The 27,555-nt window shown below is 43.9% G+C and overlaps 1 protein-coding gene across 2 annotated transcripts; it reads left to right on the top strand.

The window, feature by feature from the left end:
• Positions 1 to 1,799: 1,799 nt before the first annotated feature.
• Positions 1,800 to 20,034, top strand: LOC310780510 (antizyme inhibitor 1-like). Of its 2 annotated transcripts, none has more exons than XM_083641081.1 (12): positions 1,800 to 1,947; positions 2,689 to 2,781; positions 4,607 to 4,847; positions 5,657 to 5,830; positions 9,745 to 9,917; positions 10,182 to 10,313; positions 10,456 to 10,537; positions 13,284 to 13,358; positions 13,557 to 13,722; positions 13,946 to 14,061; positions 18,286 to 18,503; positions 18,704 to 20,034. In XM_083641081.1, the coding sequence occupies exons 3-12, from the start codon at positions 4,746 to 4,748 to the stop codon at positions 18,816 to 18,818; spliced, it is 1,353 nt and encodes a 450-aa protein (XP_083497207.1). In that variant the 5' UTR covers positions 1,800 to 1,947; positions 2,689 to 2,781; positions 4,607 to 4,745; the 3' UTR covers positions 18,819 to 20,034. The 2 variants fall into 2 exon arrangements, with proteins under 2 accessions (XP_083497207.1, XP_083497208.1); XM_083641082.1 differs by having other exon boundaries at positions 2,689 to 2,824.
• Positions 20,035 to 27,555: the final 7,521 nt, after the last annotated feature.

Here is a 27,555-nt window from a genome sequence, read left to right as displayed (position 1 = left end):
GGACCAGACTGAGTGCAGTGCAAATGCGGCCACGGGGGGAGCTACAGTGATATTTTGCATTTTCAGGCTTTTTTTTTTTTTTTTTTTTTTTTTTTTTATTGATTCATTCCAAAGCATACAGTCAACAAGCATACATTAAACATCAATACAGAGTATGCTACTTTGATAGAAACAAAATAAAAAAAACAAAACAAACAAACAAACAGGGGTATCATGTTAGAATAAACTCAGGCATTAACAAAAATATTTAAATCTTTACAAATATTCACAGTTTTTAAGGCTTTACTGTTCTTGAGATCACATAAAGTTTTAATGTAATGTCCAAATTCAACTTTGAACTGTTGGATGTGCGGTTTCTTGGTAGCCCACTTGCACTTATGTAAATAGTATTTCCCATATAAAATAAAAAGGTTCAAAATAAATAATCTTTTACAATCAATATCACTCTTTTCATAAAAAAATATAATGTCTCTTTTTTCTAAGTGAACAGTTGGACCAGTCAGCTCCTTGAAGAAACACTCTATCTCTATCCAAAATAATTTTGCACATAAACAATCAAAAAATAAATGACATATGGTCTCAATTTCAAGATTACAAAACACACATATTCCATCAATATCAATCCTGAACCTTGAAAGTACCTGGCTAACAGGATAAATCAAATGTAAAATTTTAAAAGAAACTTCTCTAATCTTGTTGGTAACACAATACTTCTTATTGATATTCCAAACTGCCTTCCAATCAATATTCTCTAATCTAGAATTCCAGAAAAACTTGGCAGTAGGTGTTGTGGACTCCTGACATAATTTCCTAATGAAATTATTAGTACATTTTTTGTCTGTGAAACATATACCATCTACCATAAGGTTACCATTAACTTGTGGATTCAAATCAATCATCATACTTCTCATTTTCAGGCTTTCACAGGTCATTTTAGGGCATTGTGACATCATCGGTGATGTCAAGGGGGAGGAGAACGGGGGGGAGGAGAACGGGCACTGCACTAGGGGTACTGCACCAGTGGGGAGGGGGCATAATGTATGAATGGGACAAAGGGGAATGGGTGGATGTACCCACAGGGGGAGGTGGGGGTGAATGGGGAGCTGTGTCTGTCTGTCTGTCTCTCTGTCTGTCCCTCGCGTATCTTGAGAACCGTTGGTCTGATCGACTTGAAACCAGGGGAGTGTGCTTAGGGGGAGCTGACCGACTGCAGTGCGAGAATTTTTTTAAATAAATGCGCCCACGGGGGAGCTATATTTTACATTTTCATTGCAAGGGGGAGGAGAACGGGCACTGTGTAATGGGTAGTGCACCAATCGGGGGGCGGTGAAGAGTGGGAGAGCATGATGTATGAATGGGGCCGGGAAGGGGAATGGGTAAATGTGTACCCATGATGGGGAACGGGGGGGGGGGGGGGGGGGGGGGAGTTGCAGAATCTTCTTAGTTTAAAACATGAGAACCGGTTTGTCGAATTGACTTCAAACTTGGGGACAGGGGAGTGCGCTTGGACCTGACGGAGTGCAGTGTGGTAGGGGAGGGAGCGCTCACGGGGTGCATGGGGGGAACGGGCATTGCACTAATAATAATACTGTAATAATAAAAAATAATAATATTAATACTGTTATAATAATTATTATAATTATAATAAAAATATATACTGTATATTATTTTGATATTTTAACCGGAAACTTACTGTTAATTTAGGCGAGCTTGACGTCTGTCTGTGTCGTGTCCGTCCGTCTCTCCTAGAGTCTTCACCGCGCTCGACCTCCACACTGTTCGGCCGTATAAATGCAGTATAGCCCGTACCGACAAAAAAACAATAAATCGAGCGATTACCGCGTCCATGGCAGACATTTTTTCCTATTTTAGTAACCCCGTTACTCTTTAAAAATTCCGCCCAAAAAGAATAAACGTTCTATCCCCACCTTTGGGCTTCCAGCACACGTAAGTAACGACGCTAGCATGTTGCTAACGGTCTAGTTTGCGGACAAAGCTAAATGATCAACTTTGCGTTACTAGGACTACCATCATTATTGATTTGCAAAATGCCTACCGTTAATGGATTAATTCTTAATTATGGCATTGTTGAATACCTATCCTGTAATGTAGTTACTACGTTTAGCTAACGTTACAAATGTAAGCATCGCTATAATAACATGGCAAGCTAGGTTAGCCTAACATTCGCCAAAACCCAAAACTGCTTATGTTATGTTTTTAAATGACAATATTGAGCCAATGGACATCGATGACAGAATATGATAATGGTCGTGGCGACCATCATAAATCGCTCTACTATAAACTGCCCTTCACTCTGATTGGCAACAGTTTGAAAGTATTGATTGCTGACGAGATGTTGTTAGCGTGGTTAGCATTGTCTTAATGTTTGAATCTTAAACCCCCAGTACCACATGACTGCTTGTCATCAGTGTAAAGTTATCCCCTTTCTATGGCAGTGTGTAACATGTCACAGATTCCCTCCCTTGCCAGTCATTTGTCTACGCCGGTTTACTCTAATCCCCTTTACCAGTTTTAAATTTGAGTTTGATATTGCACTAGTTGCCACACATGGCAAAGGGAGAGTTAGGTGTGTGAATTTGGAAAACATTGATTGGACCCCTCATCATCAGAGTGTTTTTTCTGTCAGTGTCTGATTTATGTGCCCTGTTCCCATCTGTGTCTCTGCAGGTGTACAACTATCCAGAGGGGCTAGACTTCAACGCCGAGCCACCTTGGGATCCTAGCTGATAGTGGAGGAGTTCCATCCCAGGACTCGTCCATGTGAGTAGCTGAGATGAGGGGTGACATGAAGATTGGACTCTGGGTATGCCAAAAGAATAAAACTATACAAGCAGAACTCTCTTTTCTCTTGCATTTGTGTATATATGAGTGTGTTTGCATGTGCTCGTTTTATGCTTTGTGACAAATAGTTTAACAGAAATAGGTGACAGGATGAATACATGGGTGGATTAATAAGCAGCATGTCCCAGATAAATCACAAACAGTCTGTAGTTATTTCAGATCTAGCATTGTAGATCTATTTTCAGCACTCCTATTTCAACGGGACGTGGTGTTCTGGGCTACTTCTATCTGAAGTATCTTGTCACTTGCTCTGATTTTGTTGCAGTAACACAAGGTCCAATTCTGTTAGAGATATTTATCCTGCTAATATGTTAAATATTAAGTCAATTTCCATACTAGTTCTTGTTGTAGTCTTATCTTTTGTGGCTATAATTGATTAATTACAGCTATATCCCCCCAAGTCATTGCCCCTCTCAAGAATGCAAGCAGCATAGTTAAGCATTTTCTAAGTCGCATAAAGTCTTAGTTTAGTTGATTTATTATAAAAGAGATGGCAGGGTTTTAACCTTTTCCTGGTGTTTGATTAAAGAAAAGTTTTGTCAGTGTACATAATGTAAGCTAGCAGATTTTAGTATGACTGACTGGCACTGCTGATGGTCATTTTGAGTTAGTTCTACTTTTGGCACAGAGTTGTTTCTGGACATTGATTAACCTGTGATCTGACTGCTAAGAACTGAGCCCTTTGTACACATAACTGTAGGGCTGCACGATTATGGTCAAATCATCATGATTATAATAATCATGATGATTATTTTTGATCAATATTGAGATCAAGATTATTTAACACAATTGTTATTTGACTTTGGGAACATCATGCATTTATTGAACAACATTTTTTTTAACACTGGATTTCTTCGAACTGTCATCTTTTACTGAGAAAAGTTTTAACATAAATAGACAAATACACTGGTTCTCGATTCGAAATGAAACTACACACACAACAGCATGTTTGGGCTTTGGAGCAGGGGCAGAGCGCGCCACTGTGATGGAAAGGGGTGCGCTGGATTTATAACACAAGACAAAACGAGAGCAACATTGCTCAACGGAATGCGGCACGTTTTATCTTGATTTTCTTGTTTTCATGATTGTGGGAAGGCAAAATCTTGATCATGATTAATATTTGATTAATTGTGCAGCCCTACATAGCTTAAATAATTCCACCCCTTTTATAGCAGTGATCCCTGCCATGTCACAGTAGTATACCATGCAACGGGCCTTCTAGGCAGTCTGTCTATGCACATTGTTAGTCTCCCTATTGAGCCTCCCAAAACGACAGTCATTTCACATCTGGTCCGGGCCTGACCAGTGACCACTGTGGCCCTCTGATGCATTGTGTAACATTATCAAAGTGGAGTTGTGACACCGATGCCGCCAATATCGTACCCTGGTTAATTCCATCAAAAGGACCCTTTACGGGTCACCACCTCAGGGATTTACGATGATCGTTGGGAGTAATTGATGGTAAAGTAAACGAACCCTGTGCCCCAGAGTCAATGTTTTCACAGCGGCTGTTCAGATGAATAGGCCTCTTCCACAAAGCCACTGCATAACGGGGCATCTATTCTGTGCTGTTATTGGTTGCTCGCCGAAAATACTTTGTTTCATTGGGGATCTGATCAGAAAGGTTTAGCATTTAGGTTACAGCTAATGAATAATCTAGAAACGAGTTGGAGAAAGACAGCTTGAATTGTTTTGCCTCTTGAACTTCATGTCTGATGTTAACTTTTCTCTTGTTCTTGTACAGTTTGTTGCATAAGCCTAGGACCCCAGGGGCTCGAGAGGTGCAAGCAGGACCACTTTGGACGAGCCATATTCTATATGCCTATTGGATAGCAGAAAACATATTCTATATGCCTATTGGATAGCAGAACACGGTTGAGAGGATGAAGGGAATCACTGATGAACCGCAGTATTCCATTGACCTGCTGGAGGGAGGCACGGCCCTCAGCGACGTGATTGACAATCACATTTATGAACAAACCCTGGTAATGAACCTCTCTAAAAACATAGAGATTTGTACATCTGGATTTCTTGCTGTCTTAGATTAGAATTGTCTCAAACATGCAGTTTGATTTGATTTGATTTATTAGGATCCCCATTAGCTTATGCAAAGCATAAGCTACTCTTACTGGGGTCCACATAGAACATTAAACATCCTACATTTACAAACAAGACAATCAGATAAGCAAAAATAATACAACACAAAAAAAAAAGAGAGTTCCGCTATATATCCAAGAGAGTTCAGCTCTATACATGCAACACTAGTACATTTTCACTTTACAAACAAAAGAACGACAGATCTCAAAGGACAGACAAACGAGGCGATGTGCGTGCCGTGCAGCCACCTTGGATTGCATGCAGACAGAAGTAACTTCTCAGTCTGATTTACATGAATGACCAATCAAAAGAAGCAACTGGTCTGCATTTAAGAAGTAACATCTCGGTCTGATTTACACATTTACATGAATTACCAACCAAAAAGAAGCTACTGGTCTGGTCTGCAGTTAAAACGTAACATTTCAGTCTGATTTACTTGAATGACCAACCAAAAAGAAGCTACTGGTACAGTTGTAGCATCTGATACAAGTCATTGCATGTGGTAACTTTTGTGTGATGTTTTTGTGAAACCACCGTAACTTTTTTCATGCCGATGCCTGCTAAAACACAGGCCCTGGCTCAAATATGTTTTTGCTAAAGTTTGGCATGTAATTAATGACTATGGCATTTATGTTTTAGCTGTAATTGAATTTTCTCTAACTCGCTTGTATAACATGTATGTTCTCTTCTTCCTCAGGCTGAGAAGAATGCGTTCTTTGTGGCAGACCTGGGAGTGATAATGAGGCAGCATGTTCGCTGGCGAACCCACATGGGCCAGATTCGGCCCTACTACGCTGTCAGATGCAACAGCAGCCCGGCTGTTATCGAGGTTCTTGCTGCCCTTGGCACTGGATTCATATGTAGCAACAAGGTACCACTGCAAGGCTTCCATCCACCAATACCACCTTGTGTGATCGCTGTTCTAACTTCAGTCTTCTCCACAGTTTAAGCAAGCCATATGTCTCATGAAAATGGAATTACCGTAAATTCCGGACTATAAGGCGCACCGGTGTATAAGCCGCACCTTCAAAGTTGACTATTTTTTTCTTATATAAGCCGCACCGGACTATAAGCCGCGGGTGTTTTAATGTTTTTTTTTTTTTTTTTTTTGTGTTTTAATGTTTAATTACCATATGTAATGCTCCCATTTATTAACATTTCAACAAAACAACATAACACAACACCACCTGTGTTGTTATTTACAGTGCACACAGTGTCATACAGTGTCATACAGTGTCATACAGTGTGGTGAAAAGAGGGCAAGAGAGGAAATTAAAACAGAAGTGGCTTTATAGTTAGAAAGAGTGCTAAAAAAGAGAGATTTTTTTTTTTTTTTTTTAAATCCATAGATAAGCCGCACCGTTATATAAGCCGCAGGGGCCAAAAAAGGCCAAAAAACGGGGAAAAAGGTGCGGCTTATAGTCCGGAATTTACGGTACACCTACAGTTCTGATTTTGACTGCAGTAATTAAGCTTAATTTGATGTGTTGGGTGTTAGTATTATAGTAATGTATACTTTAGCACTGTTACACTGCTGTGAATACTGGCTTGTACAGTAACTGTTGATAACATATTAGGTTAGTAGCACTTCTATAAGAGCTGAGCTCTGTGTATATTGATTGATTGGTTGGTTAATTTGTTCTTTCATACTTAACAGTTTTTGAAATGTGCTGAATTATAGTATGCAGTACTATGCATTGCTTAATTCAGAGGCCAAAGAGCCTTGCATAAGGGAAATGCAGTGTGCACTCATACAAGCAGGCAGTGCAGTAGAAGTGTAGTATGAGACAGCTCTAGTTTAATGCAAACTCATCTCTCAAGACAGATGATTTCTAAGCGGTGCAGATGCTTCTATAAGTGACTATGGGCTCTATCTTCCGACAGGCGCTATCCCCTAATAGCGCTTGCGCACCTGTTTGCGCACCTGTTTGCCTTAAGGCACAGAAGATAGCATTCCAGTTTCCATATAAATCATTAGAGCCCGACCGATATGGGATTTTTGAAACCGATACCGATACCGATTTTAGGGAATAAAAAATTACCGATACCGATAATATCGGCCGATATTTTTATTTTATTTTATTTTTGTTTTTATCATCAAATATTTATCCCCCATTAGTGCTAATCCCCCATTAGTGCTCATTTTTTATTTATTTATCCTGGTTGCTGCTCCACCCTCTGCCGATCTGGGGAGAGCCGAAAACTGGCTCCATGCTTCCACATGGGCAGTTAGCCAGCCGCTTCTTTTCACCTGACAGGGGAAGCTTCACCGGTAGGACATAGCACGTGGGAGGATCACGATATTCCAACGAGTTCCCCTCCCTCCGAACAGGCGCCCTTAACGACCAGAGGAGGCACCACATCAGCAACCCTCAAATATCAAACACTTGACAAAGATATGATTGAGTTGACATGAATTGAAATATGTGATGTAGGCAGGATATTTTACAGCTTATTAATAAACTCAATGCAATGAAACAGTAAACTTAACTGGGAATTTAATAATTATAAATAACTAGAAATACAAAAACACAATAGAACAAATAGTTAAGAAAAAATATCAAATATACACAACATGCTGTCCATGCTGTCTATAACTTATATATATATATATATAAAAAAAAAAAAAAAAAAAAATCGGCCGATAATTATTATTTTTTTACCGATACCGATATATCGATAATCGCCAATATCGGCCGATAATATCGGCGGGCCGATAATATCGGTCGGGCTCTATAAATCATTACAATATGCTCACAGAAGGTGGGGATGCAATTCTCGGCGCGGGTGCAAAACTCGGCATGACACGCCTTGCGCCGTCCGCCAGGTGTTCTGCTGAGTTTTGCTCCCCCGCCCAGCAGCAAAAAAAAGCATCCCCACCTCACAGGAGCATACTTGCAATGATTTATACAGAAATGTAACTGTTTAAAAGTGATATAATTGTCTGGTAGACGTGACCTCCCTGATTTCTAAGTTAAAACTGCCCCGAAATATGTTGGGGATGCAATTCTCGGTGGGGATGCAGAAATGTTCACGGCACGTGTCGCAGACGCAAATTAGAGCCGTGCAAAATCATCTGCGCCCCAAAATGGCTGCGCAAACGGGATTTGGGCGGTCTTAACTACCAGAATTATTCACAGACGTGGCCAGGCAATGCTGGGCATTACGTCAATCAAAACCAATCAGATTCCCGTCTCGCAATGGTTATTTGCGCGAGGCATGCAATATGCTGTAATTCTCTCCATGCGTAATAGAGTGTACTCACTCGTGCGAGGACAGAGGGAGCTTATTGACAGATCGTCTGTGGTGCCAACGACCCTTCGGGTTATGGGGGTAAATAGCCTATGTCCATTGTCCAACAAGTTTTCTCAATTAATTTCCCTCTTTGCGATGTGATAAAAGTTTCTCAGTGAGTTATAGTTGATTGCCTCACTGAATTATCTGCTAATACCCAATTTTAGCAGCATAATTTGATGTCTAGGCTGTGCGTAATGACATCTCCAAAAGGAATTCTACTTTGCACTGCTGCGCTGCACGGAGATTACGGGTGCGCTCCGAGAGCACGAGGTATTTGCGCGTATAAGGTCCTTTTCAAAGCTCTTAGCGCGAAGTAATTGCGCGCTGCTGACGATAGGGTAATGCCATCTATCCCAGATTTTAGCGCTGAAACGCCTGCTTTGGCTTGTGGCAGCCAATGCCCAGTACAATTATCACAGGCATGCGCTTGTGTCCGCCCCCAATTTGCATTGCGCACGGCGTTAAACGAGCGCAAACACTAAATTAGCGCTTTTGGGAAGATAGAGCCCTATGTGTATTTGAGCACGGGATGTGCGTGGATGAGATGTGTGGATGAGATTTAGCTTAGGGCCCTTCCCCCTGGTTCAAACGTTGAGGAAGGAAGTGAGATTGGAGTCAGAAGGCGCTGCGGCTCCAAGCCAGTGAAAGACACACACGTGCACACACGCACGCACGCAGGCACGCACGCACGGGTCCGACCAGCAAAACCTTCACCGCTTAATTTTTTTTTTAACTGATGGATTTCCAGATTGGGTGCAAACATACCAGGAAGTAGCTCAGTGACTTTCTAACTGTAGTGGCTAAGTCAACAGTTCTCTTTTTTGTTTTAAAATTTTAAGTTTTTAAGTCAACGTAGTTTAATTCATTCTAACATACACCTCATCCATCTACCTGAGCACCTAGAAAGCGCTAGGACACTTGTTTGGATTAGTAGTTACAAAGACTTTTTGGCCACAATACATTCAGGCGGTGTCTCGTCATAGACGCATGGTCAATGGGTCAGCATGGGGGAAATCCTTCCATTCTCCCCATTCTGCATAGTTAGCATTTAGCTGCTAGCCCAGCCCAGGCAGACAGGATCGGGGATTTAACCCCCGCAGTAAACGCACATCATTCTGAACAAGACGTCTATGTATCTGCTCTTGAATTCCCAATCCTGTAGTGTAAAGCCGCAGCACCGTCCTTTGGTGAGACAGCCCATTGAGATATATGCAGGGGTTTCCCCCACCGTCTACTAGTCTGGTGCGCCAGCTGTAGTAACATTTTGTGGGCGTTCCCACACAGACCGACTGTATCTATCTCTAGTATAGGTTTAATAGCACCACCTAGTGGTCAGTATACCTCAGCATCATCAATACCTTCCTCTTTAATATTTTGTCCATTAGAACCATGTGTGATGGACAGGACATCATGGTATGATGAAATATCTGTTCACTACTCCCTCATACCTTAATTGCGTATTGCTCTGTCTATGTCTTTTTGTTTCAGTCTGAACTAGAGCTGGTGCAGAGCCATGGTATTCCCTCTGAAGACATCATCTACAGCGGTGTTTGCAAACAGCTCTCCCAGATTAAGTATGCTGCAAAAAATGGCATTGACCTCCTGGTGTGTGATAACGAAGCAGAGCTACGCAAGATTGCTCGCTGCCACCCCACTGCCAAGTAGGTACTCCTCAAAGTCACAATGAAATGAAAAATAACTTTATTTTGTTGTTGCTCATTCTAACTATGTAACTACCTGTTTGACAATTTATGCCATTTTTTCAATTTTTTTTTATATCAAAATCTCATTACTTTGATTTCTTTGAAAATCTGTAGTGAAGTCATCATGTACCGAGAAAGAAATACATAAATACTCCAATAAAATCAACCAATAAAATCATGTGGTTTCATTCTTCATTCTTTCCCTCCTATCTATTGATCCAGGCTGCTGATACAGGTGTCGACAGAAGCGTCCAGCCAGGAAGAGATGAGCATGACGTTCGGCTGTTCCCTCAAGAACTGCAGGCATCTGCTGGAGAATGCCAAGGAGCTGGGTCTACAGGTGGTAGGGGTCAGGTGAGGCCTGCAGAAAAGCACAATGGCTGGTTCTAAAAGGATTTGAAGTAGAGCAAGTACAGATTGTGTACAGTCCAACGGTGAATACCTAATTAATTGGAAGAAGAAGACTAAACATGTTATTATGCCTCTGTTTTTACAGGTTCCACATCTCCAGCTCCTGTGAGGACAACCAGGCGTACATTCATGCCGTCTCTGATGCCCGTTGTGTCTTTGATATAGGAGTGAGTAATGTTAATTAAATGTTATGTGTGTAGTTATAGAGGCCACTGAACACCATGGGCCCTAAACATCCTACAGTACAGGCGCTATCGCTTGCGCACCGGTTTGCGCGCCTCTTAACTCATTGAGTGCCAAGGACGGACATGTTCGTCATTTCAAATAGTAACGTAGAGTGCCAATGACGGACATGTTCGTCAATTGCGTTTTTTGACGGTGGGGCGTCGATCAAAGCCTTCTGCCTCTGATGTACAAATATTATAGCTATTGGATGTGTCTAACCTATTTTACAGAACCCTTAGGTGGCGACAGTGCTCTCCACATAACAGAAAGGCAAGGAAAAAACAAAGAAGAAGTCGTTATGGAAACGGAAATCGCATCGCATCCGTATGCATCGATATGCTGAAGCACGTTACTGCAGCTGTGCCTGCAGCAGCCAATCTGCTCCCACAATTGAGCCGGACAGCACATCCGCACATCCACACCGTGGAGTTGTTATTATTCTCAACTGGAAGCATCGTTGCCGGTGACAAACACACGCGGAACGCTGTAAAAAAGCAGGATGTCGATGTCCCTTCACTGTGCGCACAGCAAACTCAGCAGAGAGCCACCACAGACAGGAGGAGGAGTGTGCAGTTGAGGCGAGGCGGGGCGGGGCGGGGGGGGGGGGGGGGGGGGCACGCAGAGCAGCGCGCAACACCCAGACAGACCCAGGCAGCAGGACAGGATTGACAAACGCAAGCCAGAATATCCGATGCCCACCAGCAGCAAATCAAGACCAGCAAGAAGCTGCAACCAGCAGCGCACGCAGGGGCCAGCGCTGCTGGTTGTAGCTAAAAAATATTATTCTGCCAAACAGAATTCCCTGGCCTTCACTGTTTTATTGAAGGAAATTATTTTTGAGGTGTGACTACATTAGAAAAGATTAGCTTCAGAGTCAGTGATGTGCTTGAAATGTTTAATTTCACAAAAGGCCAATTATCTCAGCTTCTAGAAAAAAATTGCTGTTTTTGGATGAATCAAGCTATCTTCTCCGGCTCATAACTAAAGAACGGAAAATGGGATCAATAAACTTTTTTTTGCAGATGATAGAATAGAGTCTCATCGTTCTTTGTGCGTGTTCAGTGTTTACATAGTAATATCACACAATATTCTGTGGGCCTCGAGAAATCACTGAAAACGCTCTGAAACTCTGGCACTGGGAGCATCCGTTCTCCAAAAGTGGCTGGCACTCAATGAGTTAAGCTATCTCCCCTGCCTCTTCGGCAGGGACGATAGCAGTCCGCCCCGCGCAAGTGCCAATTTGCGTTCCAGGTGTTATGCCGAGTTTTGCACCCCCGCCACCAAATGCATCCCCACCTCACGGGAGCATATTGTAATGATATGTACAGAAACGTAACTGTTTAAAAATGATGTACTTGTCTTGGTAGATGTGACCTCCCTGTTTGAAGTTAAAACAGCCCCAATATATGGTCGGGATGCAATTCGCAGGGGTGCGGAACTCGGCACGGCACCGGGCGCAGGCGCAAATTGGAGGCGTGCCAACTGCCAAGTCATTTGTGCACAGCGCAAACGGAATTTGGGCCGTCTCAACCACCAGAATTATTCACGGGTGTGGCCTGGCAATGCCTGGGTGTTACATCAATCAAACCAATCAGATTCCCGTCTCGCAGTCGCTGTAATACAGTTTGCGCGAGGCATATATGCTGTAATTCTCCCCATGCGTAATTTGGATAGGCCTATATCTCACAATAACACCATCACATCATATACCTGTTAAAAACATCTGTGATTTGATGCAATTCGGGTTCTTTTGTTGGCTGGAAACTAGAAACATGTTTGCAACGGGGAAACAGGGACATTCGATTGCCAATAATATTGCAAATCATCAGGCCTGCAAAGACCATCCTGCAACACTGTACAAGGAGGCAGGAAACGGAGGAGACAAAAGAAAAGATGGGAGGATAACATCCAAGACTGAGTGGACTCAATTAAAACTCTTGAACAGTGAGAGCTACAGAGGACAGAGAGAGATGGAGAGAGCTTGTCGACAACGACCCTCCGGGTTATGGGATAGGTGAAGGTGAATATTGCAAGTAGGCTACAATGTCCAAGTTTTCTCAACTCATTTGCCATTAACTCTTTGCGATATGATCAAAGTTTCTCAGTGAATTATAGTTGATTGCCTCACTGAATTATCTGCCTTTACCCAATTTTAGCAGCAGAATTTGTCGTCCTGGCGTTTGGCACGTCCGTGCATAATGACCTATCCAAAAGGTCTGCACTGCACAGCGTGTAGAATAGTGGTGCGCCAAGCGCACAAGGTATTTATGCGCTAAGAGCTGGTTAAGAGCTGCTATTAGGTGCTCTTAAAATTGCATGCACGGAAAGAATTTGCGGCCTTCTGGCGATAGCAGAAAGCAAGCATTTTGCGCGGACACGCCTGGTTTCAGTGGTTTGGCATGCATGGGGCACGTCTACCCCATGCATGCCCAATTATAACGGGCATAGAGGTAATAGTGCGGCAGGGAGAATACAAATGCGCTTGTGCACGCCCCCAATTTGCATTGCGTGCGGCGTTAAACAAGCGCAAACGCAAAATTACCGCTTTTGCGACGATAGGGCCCCATGTGTCTTTACTCATGTCATAGCCCTAGTGTTTTGGGCACTGGTGACAGGTCCATAAACATTAACCACTCAGCCAATCACTGCCATTTGGGTTACATATTTACCAATCTGTTTCTGCCTCAGGAGGATATTGGCTTCAATATGCAAATCCTGGACATTGGAGGCGGGTTTAGCGGGTCTGAGACTCAGTTGGAACAGGTCAGTGTGTTTCCATCTGTTCTTTACATATTACTGTCAGGAGGACCCACCTTGACCTGTTGTGTGAGAGGTCACAGCTGACCCTTCCTGCTCAGCTTGACAATGTGATTAAACTCAGTAATGTATTACGGCTGAGTGTGAAAGGCATAGATAATTTATTTTGGATACTTCTTATTACCACCATTATCTCTGTGGCAGATTAACAGTGCGGTCATGTCAGTGGTGGACCTATACTTCCCTCCTTCTACTGGGGTCTCCATCATTGCTGAGCCTGGCAGGTACTTTGTGTCATCTGCTTTCACTCTGGCAGTCAACATCATCTCCAAGGAAATGGTGGCACGGGATCGCCAGGACCAGGCACACGGTCAGTGACATGATATTAATTTTAAAATATATTAAGCCATATCTACTGTCAATACACAGTGAGGAATATTACGTCTGAGGATTTCTAGTCACAGAAGCAATCAAACTATTAGTCCAGCCAAAGAGAACCATGCGCATTTCACAGAAATGAAAATATGATTCATAAAGCAATGTTTCTAAATCAATTTCTTCCTCTCATACCTGTCTGCCATCTCTGTGCACAGATGAGCCATCTCCCAACGATGAGCCAGAGTTCCAGTACTACATGAACGAGGGTGTGTACGGATCATTTGCCAGCAAACTCACTGACACACTGATTCCTGTACCATCTGGGCACAAGGTGAGTTGGTGTCACAGCTTCTCTATGGGTCAAGGTGCAACCATATTTATAGCATCTTTGGTAACCAAACCCCAAATCCTAATCAAGTCCGTGGCTACGTATATGTGCTCCAGCTATCAGCCTTACTCCTGTCAAGTTCTTAAGCTTTTCACGGTATCTTTGATACCCTCTGACCCATTATCCCAGTTCTCATGAATATACAGTATATAATATATATAAAATAGTTAACAGAATATCACTGTCACCCGCCAGCTACCAGCTCTCTTTATGAGTGAACAATGGTAGGTTACTTCTAATACATGGGAAAGAAATGATGATCCAAAGGAATATTTTTGATATTCCTGACAATGTTACTTGAAGTTGTCACTATAAAAAAATATCACAGACTTCAAAAACACGGCTATAGTTGCTGCTGAAATGTATGTGTCAGCACCTGTGGAAGTGGGTAATTTACAGATGTAGAATGGAATGAAACATTTTGCATGTCACACTAGAGGTGCTCCGATCAGGATTTTTGGGGCCGATCACCGATCGCTGGAATCAGTATCTGCCGATCCGATATAATGATCACCGATCACGGCGTCGATTGAAACCTTCTTTTTATCATGTAGCATTATTTATTTATTTATTTATTTATTTGTTTGTTTGTTTGTTTGTTTATTTATTTATTTATCTATTCTTACCAACATTGTATAATAAGTATTAAAGTTAAGAGATGAGAAAGTATTATCATGAATTGACAACTGTTTATTATTGTTGCCCTCTCTTAGAGACCCAACTTAAACCACAGCATTTATTTGGAGCAGCTGAGACAGAGCTGAACAAATATAGGTTTCCTGTAGAGTAAAATAAATAAAATGTATAAAATGAAAATGAGAATAAAACTACAGAGGTGGGTAAACTATGTACTGTTTCCCCTCATCGGTTTTTCAGTTGAACTGAAAATAGGTGAGTAAACTCTGCCTCATTTCAATATGCCCCTGAATAAAGCAAGACACTATTTGCTTGCCACACTCGCCATCAAATCACTAAATCCCTCCACCCCCTGCTCTGAACGGAAAACTGCATTTCTGAAGGACAGCTGAGATGATGCTCTGACGATTTATTTCGGCTTGGAACACCAAACCCGCTGGATAATGTTTACTCTAATCAGAGGTAAAATGAGAGATAAAACAGTGAGATAACTTTTATGTAGCAATTATAGGAAATATATTTTCTTAATTTCTCCAATACGGATAAGAGAACGTTACCGTGAAAGCTTATTGATCCTCCGGTATTTACAAATGCGGCACCTGTGCGTGCGTGCGTCTTGCATGGGGCAGAGCGTGTGTGTGTGAGTGAGTGTGTCTGTTACGCTGACTGAGAGAGGGAGAGAGAGGGCTGAAGTCATTCTAGGTGCGCTGTGCACCGTGTGCATATTTAATTGTCTCACGTGACGTGCCTCAGATCGGCTCTTTAGATCTGCCTTTTTAGAGAGCTCCAATCAAAGCAGATAGAGCCAATATCAGCCGATTCCGATCGCGTGTCGATCGATCGGAGCACCCCTATGTCACAGGATTCATTTGTCAAATCAGATGCAGCTTTGCCATCCCCCTGTGTGCAGCTATAATGCAGTGAAAGCCAAACTTCTCTGGCCTATTGTTGCATTGTATAAGTTAGGGTTCTGTGTGACTGAGCTTCAGACTGTGAAACCCAAGGATGTTAACTGGGTTTCTCGTAATTCGAGTATGTTTTCCCCAATAATATATTTATTATTTTTTTAGCACATTCATACACAAACCAAATTAAAACACAAACAACCAAAATACAAACCACCGCCCTCCCCCTCCCCATAACAACACGACAAAAACAACATACCAATGGCGATTTAGCTAGGGATCCAATGAACTTCAGTTCAGTCCAATTTTGGTACATCTTGTCTAATGTACAGATAGTGAGGATGAAGTAAAGAAAAAAGAAAAAGTCATCTGTCGAGTCATCTCCAGCTGCGGACTACCTTCGCTTCGGCTGGCGAACACCGGCTCTCCAAGAGCAAGTAAGCTAAGTGCTGCTTCTTTGCACGTGTTGCCGCTTAGCCCCAGTTACCCGGACTTTTAGCTAGCAACACATAGCCTAGCCGTTTTTCGCTTAGCTTCGGACTGCTTCGCCTCCGTTAAACTACAGCATGGACCGTAAAGCTTCTGGCATACTCTTCGCGCCCAGCCAAGCGCATAGGGCGCACGGCGATTATGACGACATCGCACGGGGCGTGTCGGGGGGCGAGGCCTGAGCGCAGCGCGGCGCGTCCATGGAGATTTTTCTATCAGCGCGTCGGTTTTGCTGCCTGTGCCTGAGATCTCAGTGGTAGGCTATCAGCGGATATCTGCTGTGATTGAGTCCTCACCGTCGTAAAGTCGCCTTCAAAGCATGCTGTTCGATTATAACGAACTAGTTGTGTGGCTTAGCCTTCCCAAATGTGGAGGGGTCGTTTTTTATAATTTAATACATAGAATTGGGAACATTACATTCAATTTCATTCAGACTGCCTGGAGCCTGGAGCTGCGCACTGAGTATGTTCTGTTTTGGCCCGCGCAGAGTGCGCGCGCCCTCCTCTGAGCCCCGCCTCCAGCGCGTGCGCGAAGAGTATGCCAGAAGCTTAACGTGGCGGTCGGGGAGCTCAAGCTGTGCTCCCAGTGTGGGGCCTGCTTAGCCCCCGATGATTGCCACAGGCTCTGCGTGTCCTGCTTAGGACCCAGACATGCGGACCACGCACTCGCGGACCCACTTTATTGCCTCCGCTGTGCCTCCCACTATCGGGCCTGCTTTTTCCATGGGCATGTGCCCGGCGACGGCACGCCCAGCGCGTCTGGACGCCAGCCATCGCGAGCCCCCGCTCACCGCTCCCCCTGCTTCGGTAGGGCGCGCGCCTGCTGCCCACACCAGGATGGTGGAGTTCCACTCTCAGCAGTGGGCGGACAGCCAGGAGGCGATGTCCATGGGGCAAGGCTCGACGTACAGCATTGAGGACGTTATCGACCTCCACCCAGACATAAGCGGGGACAAGGCAGGGTCAAGCCCACCGTCATTTGGACTCAGGATCCCACTTCGGTCTGGAGCTCCCAAGAGGACCTTGCCTTTGGAGTGCCCCTTGCCAGCGAAAGCCGCACGATGCCGCTGTGTCCTTTGACTGCGAACGCCTCTCGGGCCTCACACTTTTTACCCCCCCCAGCGAGTCTGCTCCCCTACCCCGTGGATTTTGCCTACCCTGAAGAAGGGCTACGCGTTGCAGTTTGCCCGCCCCCACCGCTTTCAACGGAATTCCCGTTTAGCGAGCGGACGAGGGTTCCACGGCCATTTTGCGGGAGGAGGTCTCCTCCCCATTGGCCAAGGGGGCGGTATGCCTGGTACCGGAGGCGGAGAGGCACTTGGGGTTCTACCACAGGTACTTCGCTGTGCCCAAGAAAGACGGATCGATGCGGCCCATATTGGACCTCAGGCCTCTGAACAAGACGCTGAGGAAATTGCCATTTGGCATGCTTACTCATTCCAAAATGGGACTTGGTCACGGTGCTGGAGGGGCTCTCTGATCCTCCCTTCGAGCCCGTCGATACCATCGATTTGAAACACCTATCCCTGAAGACTGCGTTGCTCTTAGCCCTGTCTCCCGGTAAGAGGGTTGGTGACTTGTTCTAGTTTTTATAAACTTTTTCAGCCGATTTTTTTTACAAGAAAGAAAAAAACAAACATTTACATAAAACCTATACAACCACATACACAACCAGATTCACTCAGAACCCCCCTCCCCGCAGGACCCTCCCCCCCACTCCCAAAAAATAAAATAAAAAGTCGTAATTAATTGGGTATCATCCTATTATGAAAAGCTTTGGATCTAGAGGCATTTGTATGTACAATATGTCCTGGATACTTGAGTATGAGCTTACCCAGATAATTTTAACTCAGTTGTAACATTTAGATGTGTCAACTAAGAGCCAGGCTAGTTGAGTAATGGTGTTAAAAAGGGAATTCCTTGTGCATATAAATGTTTTTTTTATTTTATTCGTTTTTTTTCTCAGGGACAATGCACACCAATCAACAGTAAAACTGTAAGTGAGCCAGAGTTAGCCTGGATGGCTAGTTTCCATCTGTAGCCACTACTATGTCCAGGCAGGTGTCAAATAATTTCTGAAGAAAATGATTGATTTGCTTGCCTTGTTCATGAGCATTTTCTGCTTTGTGTGCTAATAGAATGCAGCCCTGGATGATCCAGTGTACAGCAGCAGCCTGTGGGGTCCGTCTGGGGACGACATGGACCAGGTGGTGGAGCACTGTCTGCTGCCCGAGCTCAGCATTGGAGACTGGCTCGTGTTTACCCATGCTGGGGCCTACAGTGTGGGTCAGCCCATCTCCACCTCCCCTGACACACCCACACCGCCCGTCTACTACGTCATCTCCTCTGCAGACTGGTGAGGAAATCAGTAACTGGGAGGGTAAAATCTGAGTGAATAGTATGACAGCTTGCTAGGTTATAGATATAATGGACCACTTAATTTGTGTTTTAGAGTTCACAATTTCAAATAAACTTCTGAAGGAAAGACAAAATTGTTCAGTGCACAAAGGCACAGCATTCGGTCCTTGCTTCATATTGTTTCTTTCCCTCCAACAGGTTTGAGATGCAAGACACTGGTGTCACCCAGGAGATCACCCTGAAAAACTTCTCATTGGTCCCTTATTTTTTCAATTCCTGCCAATCAGAGGCTGCCCTCTCTGTCCCAGCTTAGCTACAGTATAGTCAGATCAGAAAGGCTTTTAACTTCCCCTCTGGATACTGCTGCCAGCCTCCTCTGGTCTACATTCCACTGGGGTGAACTGGACAAGATAGCGATTGAAATTGCCGGGACCATATTGAATTGAATTAGCAAATACCAATGTACAGTATAGTAGTATGTGGCTGGACCTGAATAAACAGAGTAGATGTTAAGTAATTAGTATGCAAAAAAAAATGAACGACTCAAAAGGGCAAGATCGAATCTTCCCTTCGCTTTGGGCATCCCGTGGCATTGCCGTTTACACACACATATACAGTAGGCATAATTGATTTTAATTGATTATATTTGAAATATATATTATCTATATCCATTGCTGTTTGCCAGGCTTGTAAAGTGAGACGTCTATCCCTGAGTGAAGCAGCGTATTTAAACAGAAACACGGTTTTTAGACATTTTTGGAGGCTTCACTACTATTTATGTATATTTATGATTTTGTTTGGTTGTATAGTTTTTGTTGTGTGATAAAAGCTTGATTCCGTTATTGCATCTATAATCAGTATTTTTTTTAAATTTCTTTTGTAGGATTGCAGCACTACACGGCTGCACAGATGAAGGTGCATTTACTCATCCACTAGATGCAGTAAATGGAGTGAAAGTGACTAATGGGCAGCATGATCATGAGGGAATTCATTACTATACTGCTGTCTGCTCTGGTTGGGAAGCAATGGAAAGCTCATTGTTCAGTGTTCACCAGTTAACTGGTGTTTCAGTGTGTTCTCTCCTAAGTGCTGAGTGCTGCCTTGGCTAGCCCCTAGACTAGTGGTAGGTAAGGTCCGGCAGGTAATTGTTATGCCTCTGCATAGCAAAACGGATTGATTAGACAGAATGTGCTGGAGATGGCACAAGGGAAGTGTTAAGGGATCAGGAAGCAACCGATGAGCAAGGGACGCTTTTTGAAAAGCATCCTTCGTATTGCTAAACCCTTACTTACTTTTTGCCATGTCGATTTATATTTATATTGTATTTTGTTCAAAAATGTCTTTGTTTCCCCCCTCAACATTTATGATTGTGTTGGATGAATGTTATTCCTGACTGTACAAGTATACCTGGAAGGTTTGTACCATATCTGTGAATTTGTCTCCCAACCTTTGTCCAAGGCATGACTAGAAATGGGCAGTTGCTTGTTATTAACTTGTAGCTGTGCTTGTCAAAGTTATGAGCAGTAATAAACACCTCATTGACTGGATTGTGAATTACTATGGATTGGTGTTTTATTATTCTATAAGTATTTGTGGTAGGATGTTCATTTTGAACAATTTCCATAATCGAAATTCGGGAAAATTAACGATCAATTATCGATTATCGATAGCGTAATAATAATAATAATATATATATTTTTTTACTCTGGGCTGGTAATAACGTTGCGCGTTCTCGGCCAGCTATAATGGAGATGCCGCTGTGTAGTAAGAATATCAGACACTAGCGCTGTGGCCAGGTAAACAAACATGTCAGGTTACATGATGTAAGGCAATCGGCGTCTTCCAGCTTACCTGACAGCGGAGTCAAACCCGCGGTAACGTTGACAACCACAGTCAGTTTTGTTGGCACAAAGGCCCCCGCCCAGCCAGAAAACTAGAGACTATGAAGCTCCACCTCACGTTAGTCGGCTGTGCAATGGAGTGGGGTGAGGAGGAACGAATTCCACCCAAACCTAGTTTGAAAAAAAAAAAAAAATCTGAAAAAAATCCACGTGATCGAATTCATTCCTCAACGATCGATTATCGATAATTGATAACCATCCCTAATTTGTGGTATTCCTGTGATGTCACATGCATTTCCAACCAAGATGACCGTGTGGTGATGTAACAATACTATGAATACCATAAATGTTTGAAGTAAAGTCCTGCCGCTATTGCACAGATATATTATTGATACCCATCTTTTTTCATTTTCTCCCTCTAAAAAAATGGTTTTACAACATGGTGACTTTATCCCATTCTCATCCTGGATAATGTGATCATAGGCTAAAGGGGATTTGGTTCAGGGAACTAATCTCTCACATGGTGGTCAACATCCATGTACACCATTGAAGAAAGTGAATAAGTCAATAGAGCACCACAGGAATGAATCTGGATCCGGGTTCGTTAGTTGGAAAAGTGAATGGGGTTTTAGTGGGTATTTCACTTAAATGCATAAAATAAGGTAAGTTTATGGGAGCGTGGATTTTGGTTCAGTAGGATAATCTTCACAAACGTTAATAATTTTTATGACTTTTGGAATGTAAATGTGGGGTTATTTACGTGATTTAGAAAACGCTTCAATAGGCACAAAAGTGATAACGTTTGTGAAGATTATCCTGCTGAAAATGCTGAACCCAAATTCGCTCTTCCATAAACTTTTGTTAACCAGACCTTATTTGATGCAGTAAGTGAAATCCCTTCCACTGACGAACCAAAATGGCCACGATTTCTGGTTAAGCCTACAAAAACACATCCCTGCGGTACCCTATAATTGCATAGGGGGGAAAAAGACAGGAGATCACGGTCCTGGCTATGGAATAAAATAGTCTACCACACCATGTACACGCAGTGGTGACCCCTAAGGTGAACTTTCCCTGTATTACATGAAACACAGAACTATTAACCTTCCACTCACATAACGTCAACTCAGATGATAACAATGATTATACAGAAGACTATTGACCAAGAGATAAGAAATCAATGCAATGCTTTTATGTTTAATAAAGATTCTATTTTCTCAGGAAGAAAACAGATTTGTGCAAAATTGTTTCATTACAAAAATAATCCCAACATTCTTTGGTCATAATCACTAAAACGTAAAAAATAAAAACACATTTGGCAAGTAGCATGTAAAAAAATGGCATCACAGAATGCGATCTACAGTTGTTAGAACTACCCTACCTTTCACAATCATAAATTCGTTGTAATTGCTTAGTTGACTCCAGTTTTCTGAAGTTTAAGGTGATACAGTAGTTTGAGGTACGAATGTAAACAGCCATAGTCTCAAAGGCCCGTTCATGTTCAACTTTACAGTGGTTCCCCTGTAGGGGTACTACAGGGCGTAGCCTACTTGAGAGAAAGGGGAAAATGGAAAAATTTAACAATAAATCATGACAATATATGAAAGGTTAAAATAACTCTGCTCAGTAGGCACTAATTGCAGCTCTTTCCCTCCATTTCTTATTTTGTAGCTAATGTTATATTCTTCCAAAGGTGGGTTACCATTCATTCACTGCATCACATGCTATAGTTTTCTCTTGCAATTTTCTAAGCAAAATGTTGTAGTTGGATAAAGGTGGTACTTGGCTTCAGAAATCAGGGAATGGGGGTACTACTGATCCCCAAAGAGTTTGAGAACCACTGAACTAGAACAACAAATCAGGGGTAGGGAACTGAACATTAGGAAACAGTGAATCAACAAAAGCTGGAAATAATGTAGCTTCTTGATTTCAGCAGTGCTCTGCAATTGCAATCAACTGGATGGTGACATGCAAAAACACTTCTGACGTTTCAAACAGCCCATCTCAACAGCGCTGTGCGAGGCCCGACACTCATCTACAGTAAGGAGGACCAACGTCACAGTTTCACAAGTTTTCCACTGGTCTCTGTTTGAAGCTCCCTCAGTTCAGAGAGAGCTCGAGCCCCGAGGACAAAACGCGTCCTGCGGAGGGGCCAGCAGAGTGGGTGTCCAGCAGGACGTCCTCTTGGCCACCAGGTGTCGGCGGGCATGCTTGGCCAGGTGGTCGCTACGCATGAAGCGGCTGAGGCACATGGGACAGGCAAACCTTTTCTCTCCTGTGTGGGTGCGACGGTGACGAGACAGCTCATCAGAACGAGCGAAGCGCCTCTCGCAGCCCTCCCACTTGCATTTGAAGGGTTTCTCTCCTGTTGGGACACAGACATGAGTTTTAGTTTAAGTGGAGCGAGTGGGAATAAATGCTTTTTTATGGTGCCCTCTTTTTTTACTTGCTTTAATTTATTTCTGTATATGATTTACAGTTTATTATGAGGTGAATAAAATATTAACCCTCCAAATAAAGCTGTTTTATATTTAACTCGCAGTTGAACCTAGATTTATATACTTTCTTGACACAAGAAGTAGACCCCCCATTGTTTTGTTTTCTGTAAAAAAAAAAAATCATTAGTAGTAGCAATACTAATAGTACTACTGCAATAGTAGTATGAGACATTGAAGATGAATATTCATTGAGAGGCGCTCCCTCCCTTTCTCACCTGTGTGTGTCCTCATGTGGGCCTTGAGGTGGGAGCTCTTGAAGTAGTTCTTGCTGCAGTCTTCAATTGGACAAACGTGACTGCGGACACGTGACAACTCTGGCTGCGGGGGGCTGATTCTCTGAACTGGAGTGGTAAAACCGGGCGCGGGGGCAATGGCCGGCAGCTTGGTGCCACCAGGGGTCACCAGTGCTGACTGAACGTAGAGAGTGGGGACAGCTGGCTGAGGGACCAGGAGCATTACAGGCCCCTTGGCCACCTGACCCCCCAGGAGGAAGACCTGAGGAGGAGAGGCTGCCTGGGTTGGTGGTAGCGATGGGGGTGCCTGTTGTCGTTGTTTGTGCACAGTGACTGCTGATGGAACAGGTAGTAACTGTTGCTGACAGGCAGTGGCTGTAACAGGTGTGTGGACTACAGTGGTGGGGAGCTTTGTGCTGGTAGAAGTACAGGAAGAAACAGGAAGAATTTGGCAGTAGACAGCCACAGGAGAGACCCCGGCAGTGCCAGAGGAGACAGGCTGAATAGTGTTTGATTTATCACCCGGCACTGAGAGCCTCAACTGGCTCTGGCTGGCTTCAGCTGACGTTGTCAGTGTTACAGTAGCAGGTCTTTGTGGTGTGGTAGCAGGAGAGATGTACCACATTATAATATTCTCCTCAGAGTCTCTGCGATTCAGTCCATCTTGGGAGTCCAAGATCATATTTGCGTCTGTTGCGTGAAGCTGGGGGTGGTGGTGTTCTCTGGAGACGGGGTGGATATGACAGGAGCAGCGCTGGCCGTCTGCAGTGTGGCGGATAACACTGGTGGACTGGGAGCTCCGCTGTGGCTGCAGAAGGCTCTCTTCTGCTGGCGGCGAGCTCTGCTGGCATGCGTTTGTTGCTGGAGCGCGTTGATGCTGTGATGCTCTTGAGGGTGGGTGGGCGGCCTCAAAGTTGGGTGGGCTGTATGGCGGTGTCATACACTGAAACGACAAGTGGGTTATCAATACTTTATGTAGTAGAAGTGGTCAAATCTATTTAGGATATGATCATTGACACAGATCCTACTACTGACTTTATACTGAATGCCTAGTTGCATGCATTGTTCGGACAAAGTTTGAAGGCAATCTAAAATATGGGTGGGTCAAAACCATAGTGACGGTGTGCTAATGAGTGACACTGTGTATTATTTGGAGATGACAATGAGACTTGTCTAAACCCAAGCAGGTCATTTAGCAGACAATTAACAATCCATAAAATATGGCCCCTAATGCCATATTCTATGCCAAGCAGTTATACGAAAACCTTGATCACTCAGCCTAGAACTAAAAGAGTGAAACAACTCTCAGCCTGTGTGAGTGATTTACCAGGAGAGAGTCATATGGCCCTGCAGCACCAGGGGAGGGAGAGTCATCCTCTGAGAGGTCCGAGGGCGGGGTCAGGGGTCTCAAGTGTCCGAGCCTGAAGCTCCGGCCCTTCCAGTGGTTGGTCATGGACATCAGAGCCTCCACAGCCTCCATATCTCCCATACCCAGCGGGCCTGGCTGGAATTCAGCCTGGATGCTCGAGTGAAGCTCCTCAATTTCCATCATGAAACTCTGTCAGAAGAGGAAAGATGAGGATGAGACAAACATAAGGCTACAGGTCATCTTTTCCATTTTCTAATAACTTTATCATTTTATTTAGTGTATTCTTACATTGGGACTGTCAATACAGCTCTCATAGTCTTATTCATACTGTAGTATTCCCTAGCCCCATATGCTCCACTCTGTTCTCCGTATACACTCTCGAACGAGCGTCACACAGACTTCCATAAGTCATTTGGGGGGCTCGGTCGTTCAAAACGCTCTCCTACCCGTCTCCGATGTCTGATTGCAGATCCAAAGACATAACAATCCTACGGAAACCAGTATTTTAGGGGGGGGGGGGGTTAAAATTATATTCCTGTGTGAAACAACCGTTTAAAAGCAGTCTTTCCACAGCCTGTGCTTAATTGACAGCAGGGTGTGTTTGATCTCACTATCATGGTGCACGCGGCGAGAAAACAACATTGCAGTCACATGATACGGCGGCACAGTGATCAAATCATCAAATCCAGCACCTGGGAAGCAAAACATGTCATGAAATACTCAAACTCTCAAGGTTCCTGTCCGCACTAGGAAGCTTCTCTCCTAAATACGGCACAGGATGTGGAAAGACTGCTTTTAAATGATTGTTTCACGCAGCAGTATCATATTCACTGATGATGTCATCAGTGATGTCATAAAGTCCCGGAAATGATGTCACTTGAGCAATTGTGCATTGTGACATCACTGATGATGTCATATGCATTGTGACATCAGTGATGTCAAAAGAGCAATTGTGATGTCATCAGTGATGCGAAGTTGTGACATCATCAGTGGTGTCATAAGAGCAAGTGAGCCTGCACAGCGGTCGAGCTGCAGGGCGGGCGAGGCTGCAGAGTGGCCGAGCTAGCGAGCCCGCACAGCGGCCGAGCTGCAGGGCGGGCAAGGCTGCAGAGTGGCCGAGCTAGCGAGCCCGCACAGCGGCCGAGCTGCAGGGCGTCCGAGCTAGCGAGCCCGCACAGCGGCCGAGCTGCAGGGCAGGCGAGGCCGTGCTAGCGCAGCTGGCGAGCCCAGGAATCGAGCGTGCGTGGACTAGTGTTAAATAACAACATTACTTTTACATTACATTGTGTACATTATATAAGCTACAACCGGTTCAATCAATGATTTTACAAGTCATCAACCCATACAGAACATGGCACGTGAACTAAGCATGACCAGCTGCTGCTCAGCTCTAGGCCCTTTCACCTACTTCTCCTGGGGCCAAAAGCAACTGCTTACACAAACAGTCCGGCAAAACAACCCCTCCCTCCTGGCCCACCATAGACTCCCTCAGTATCATCTCACAATGTGTAGTCATCCCAATCCTCAATCACCCATCATAGTGGTTCTGGATCAAAGGGTTTGTATTCTTTCTACAGTAACTTTAGAAACTGATCATCATAAGGCATCACATTCACCAATAAAAACAAATAAATTAGACATCCAGAAAAGTGTTAATTCATATTGTCCACCAATAAAGTAAGTTATCATCATAACTTACATCAGTTTGATATACGATCTGGATTTAGGTTTACGTCATCATTTATGTCGGGGTAAACACGTGCTGCGTTGTTTCCATTTCTTTACAAAACAGGTGGACCTGCAACTGAGGTTTAGGTCTGTTTACCTCCGTGCCCGTCACATAATCAAAGCATTTCCCATTATTAAAAACATGACATTTAAATTGAACAGTTTGAACTAAAACGGTTTACTTACATCCATGTGTGAACTGGTTTCTTCTGCGGTTCGGGGGGAACTGGGGTGACTGGGTTTACCGGTGAGAGCCATGGATGTGAGAGCAGGAGCTGGCGTCTTGTGGGTTGTGTGGTTGTGGTGGGAAGCCTTTAAAACCAATATTGCATGTTCTTCAGGCGCATTCATTCATCGTTTCAAATGCGGTGGGAAAAGATAGGCGTGGCTCCGCGGTGCGACCAATAGTACGTAAAGGTGTGTGAAGCACCGGCCAATGGGAGGGAGGGGACTCGGTGCGTGATCGAGAGCTGATGGGATCGTGGAGGCGGCGTGGTACACAACAGCATCGGCGTGTGAAAAACATCCCTGACTGTCTGATCACCCCCTCCCCCTCCGCCATGGATGAGTCACCTAAAAAAGTAAACCGTGCACTTCAGACACACACACCTTCTGAATCTGAGGGGGGGGGGGGGGGAGAAGAGTAGCCTACAGGCTACTGATGATCAGCAATTTGGGTGGGGCAATGTGTATTGGCACTTAATTGTAGCCTAAACCCCTTTGCAGTATTAGAGCAAAGTTCAAGCCGGTTTGGTGACTTGCCTATTCATTATCACAATTAACACATACACAGTGAGTAAATGTGATTTTGTAGTTAGGAGAGCAAAGATCAAGCAAAAAGTAGGTACCACACATCTATTTGTGTGTGTGTGTGTGTGTGTGTGTGTGTGTGTGTGTGTGTGTGTGTGTGTGTGTGTGTGTGTGTGTGTGAACTGTAGGCTAGATTAGAGGCCGTAAAGCCAGTGGTTCTCAAACTTTTTTTGGCTTTCAGTACCCCTTCTGTCTGTCTGTTTGATTGTTTGTTTGTTTGTCAGCAGGATTACGGCAAAAACTACTGAGCTGATTTTCATTAAACTTGGTGGAAGGGTGTAGCATGGGCCAAGGAAGAGCCCATACAATTTTGGATCCGATCTGACTCACAGAATCTGCAAATCATTTCAGATTGGACTATTGGCCTTGGTGGAGGTCTGTGCTCTCAGAGTGCCCTTCTAGTTCCTGAAGTTTCTGATTTGACTTCACTTTGAGCAAATTTAGATATTTTTGCATTACTGCTCTTTTGAAGGTCTAGTGCAGGGATACTCAACTTGCTTTGCCGGCGGCCACTTTTGTGAAATGATAGGAGGCCAGGGGCCAGTTAATAAACAAACGGTATACATTTTTC

The sequence above is a fragment of the Poromitra crassiceps genome (genome assembly GCF_964638095.1).
Source record: "Poromitra crassiceps genome assembly, chromosome: 1".
Lineage (NCBI taxonomy): Eukaryota > Metazoa > Chordata > Actinopteri > Beryciformes > Melamphaidae > Poromitra > Poromitra crassiceps.
This window is presented reverse-complemented; position numbering and strand designations above follow the sequence as displayed.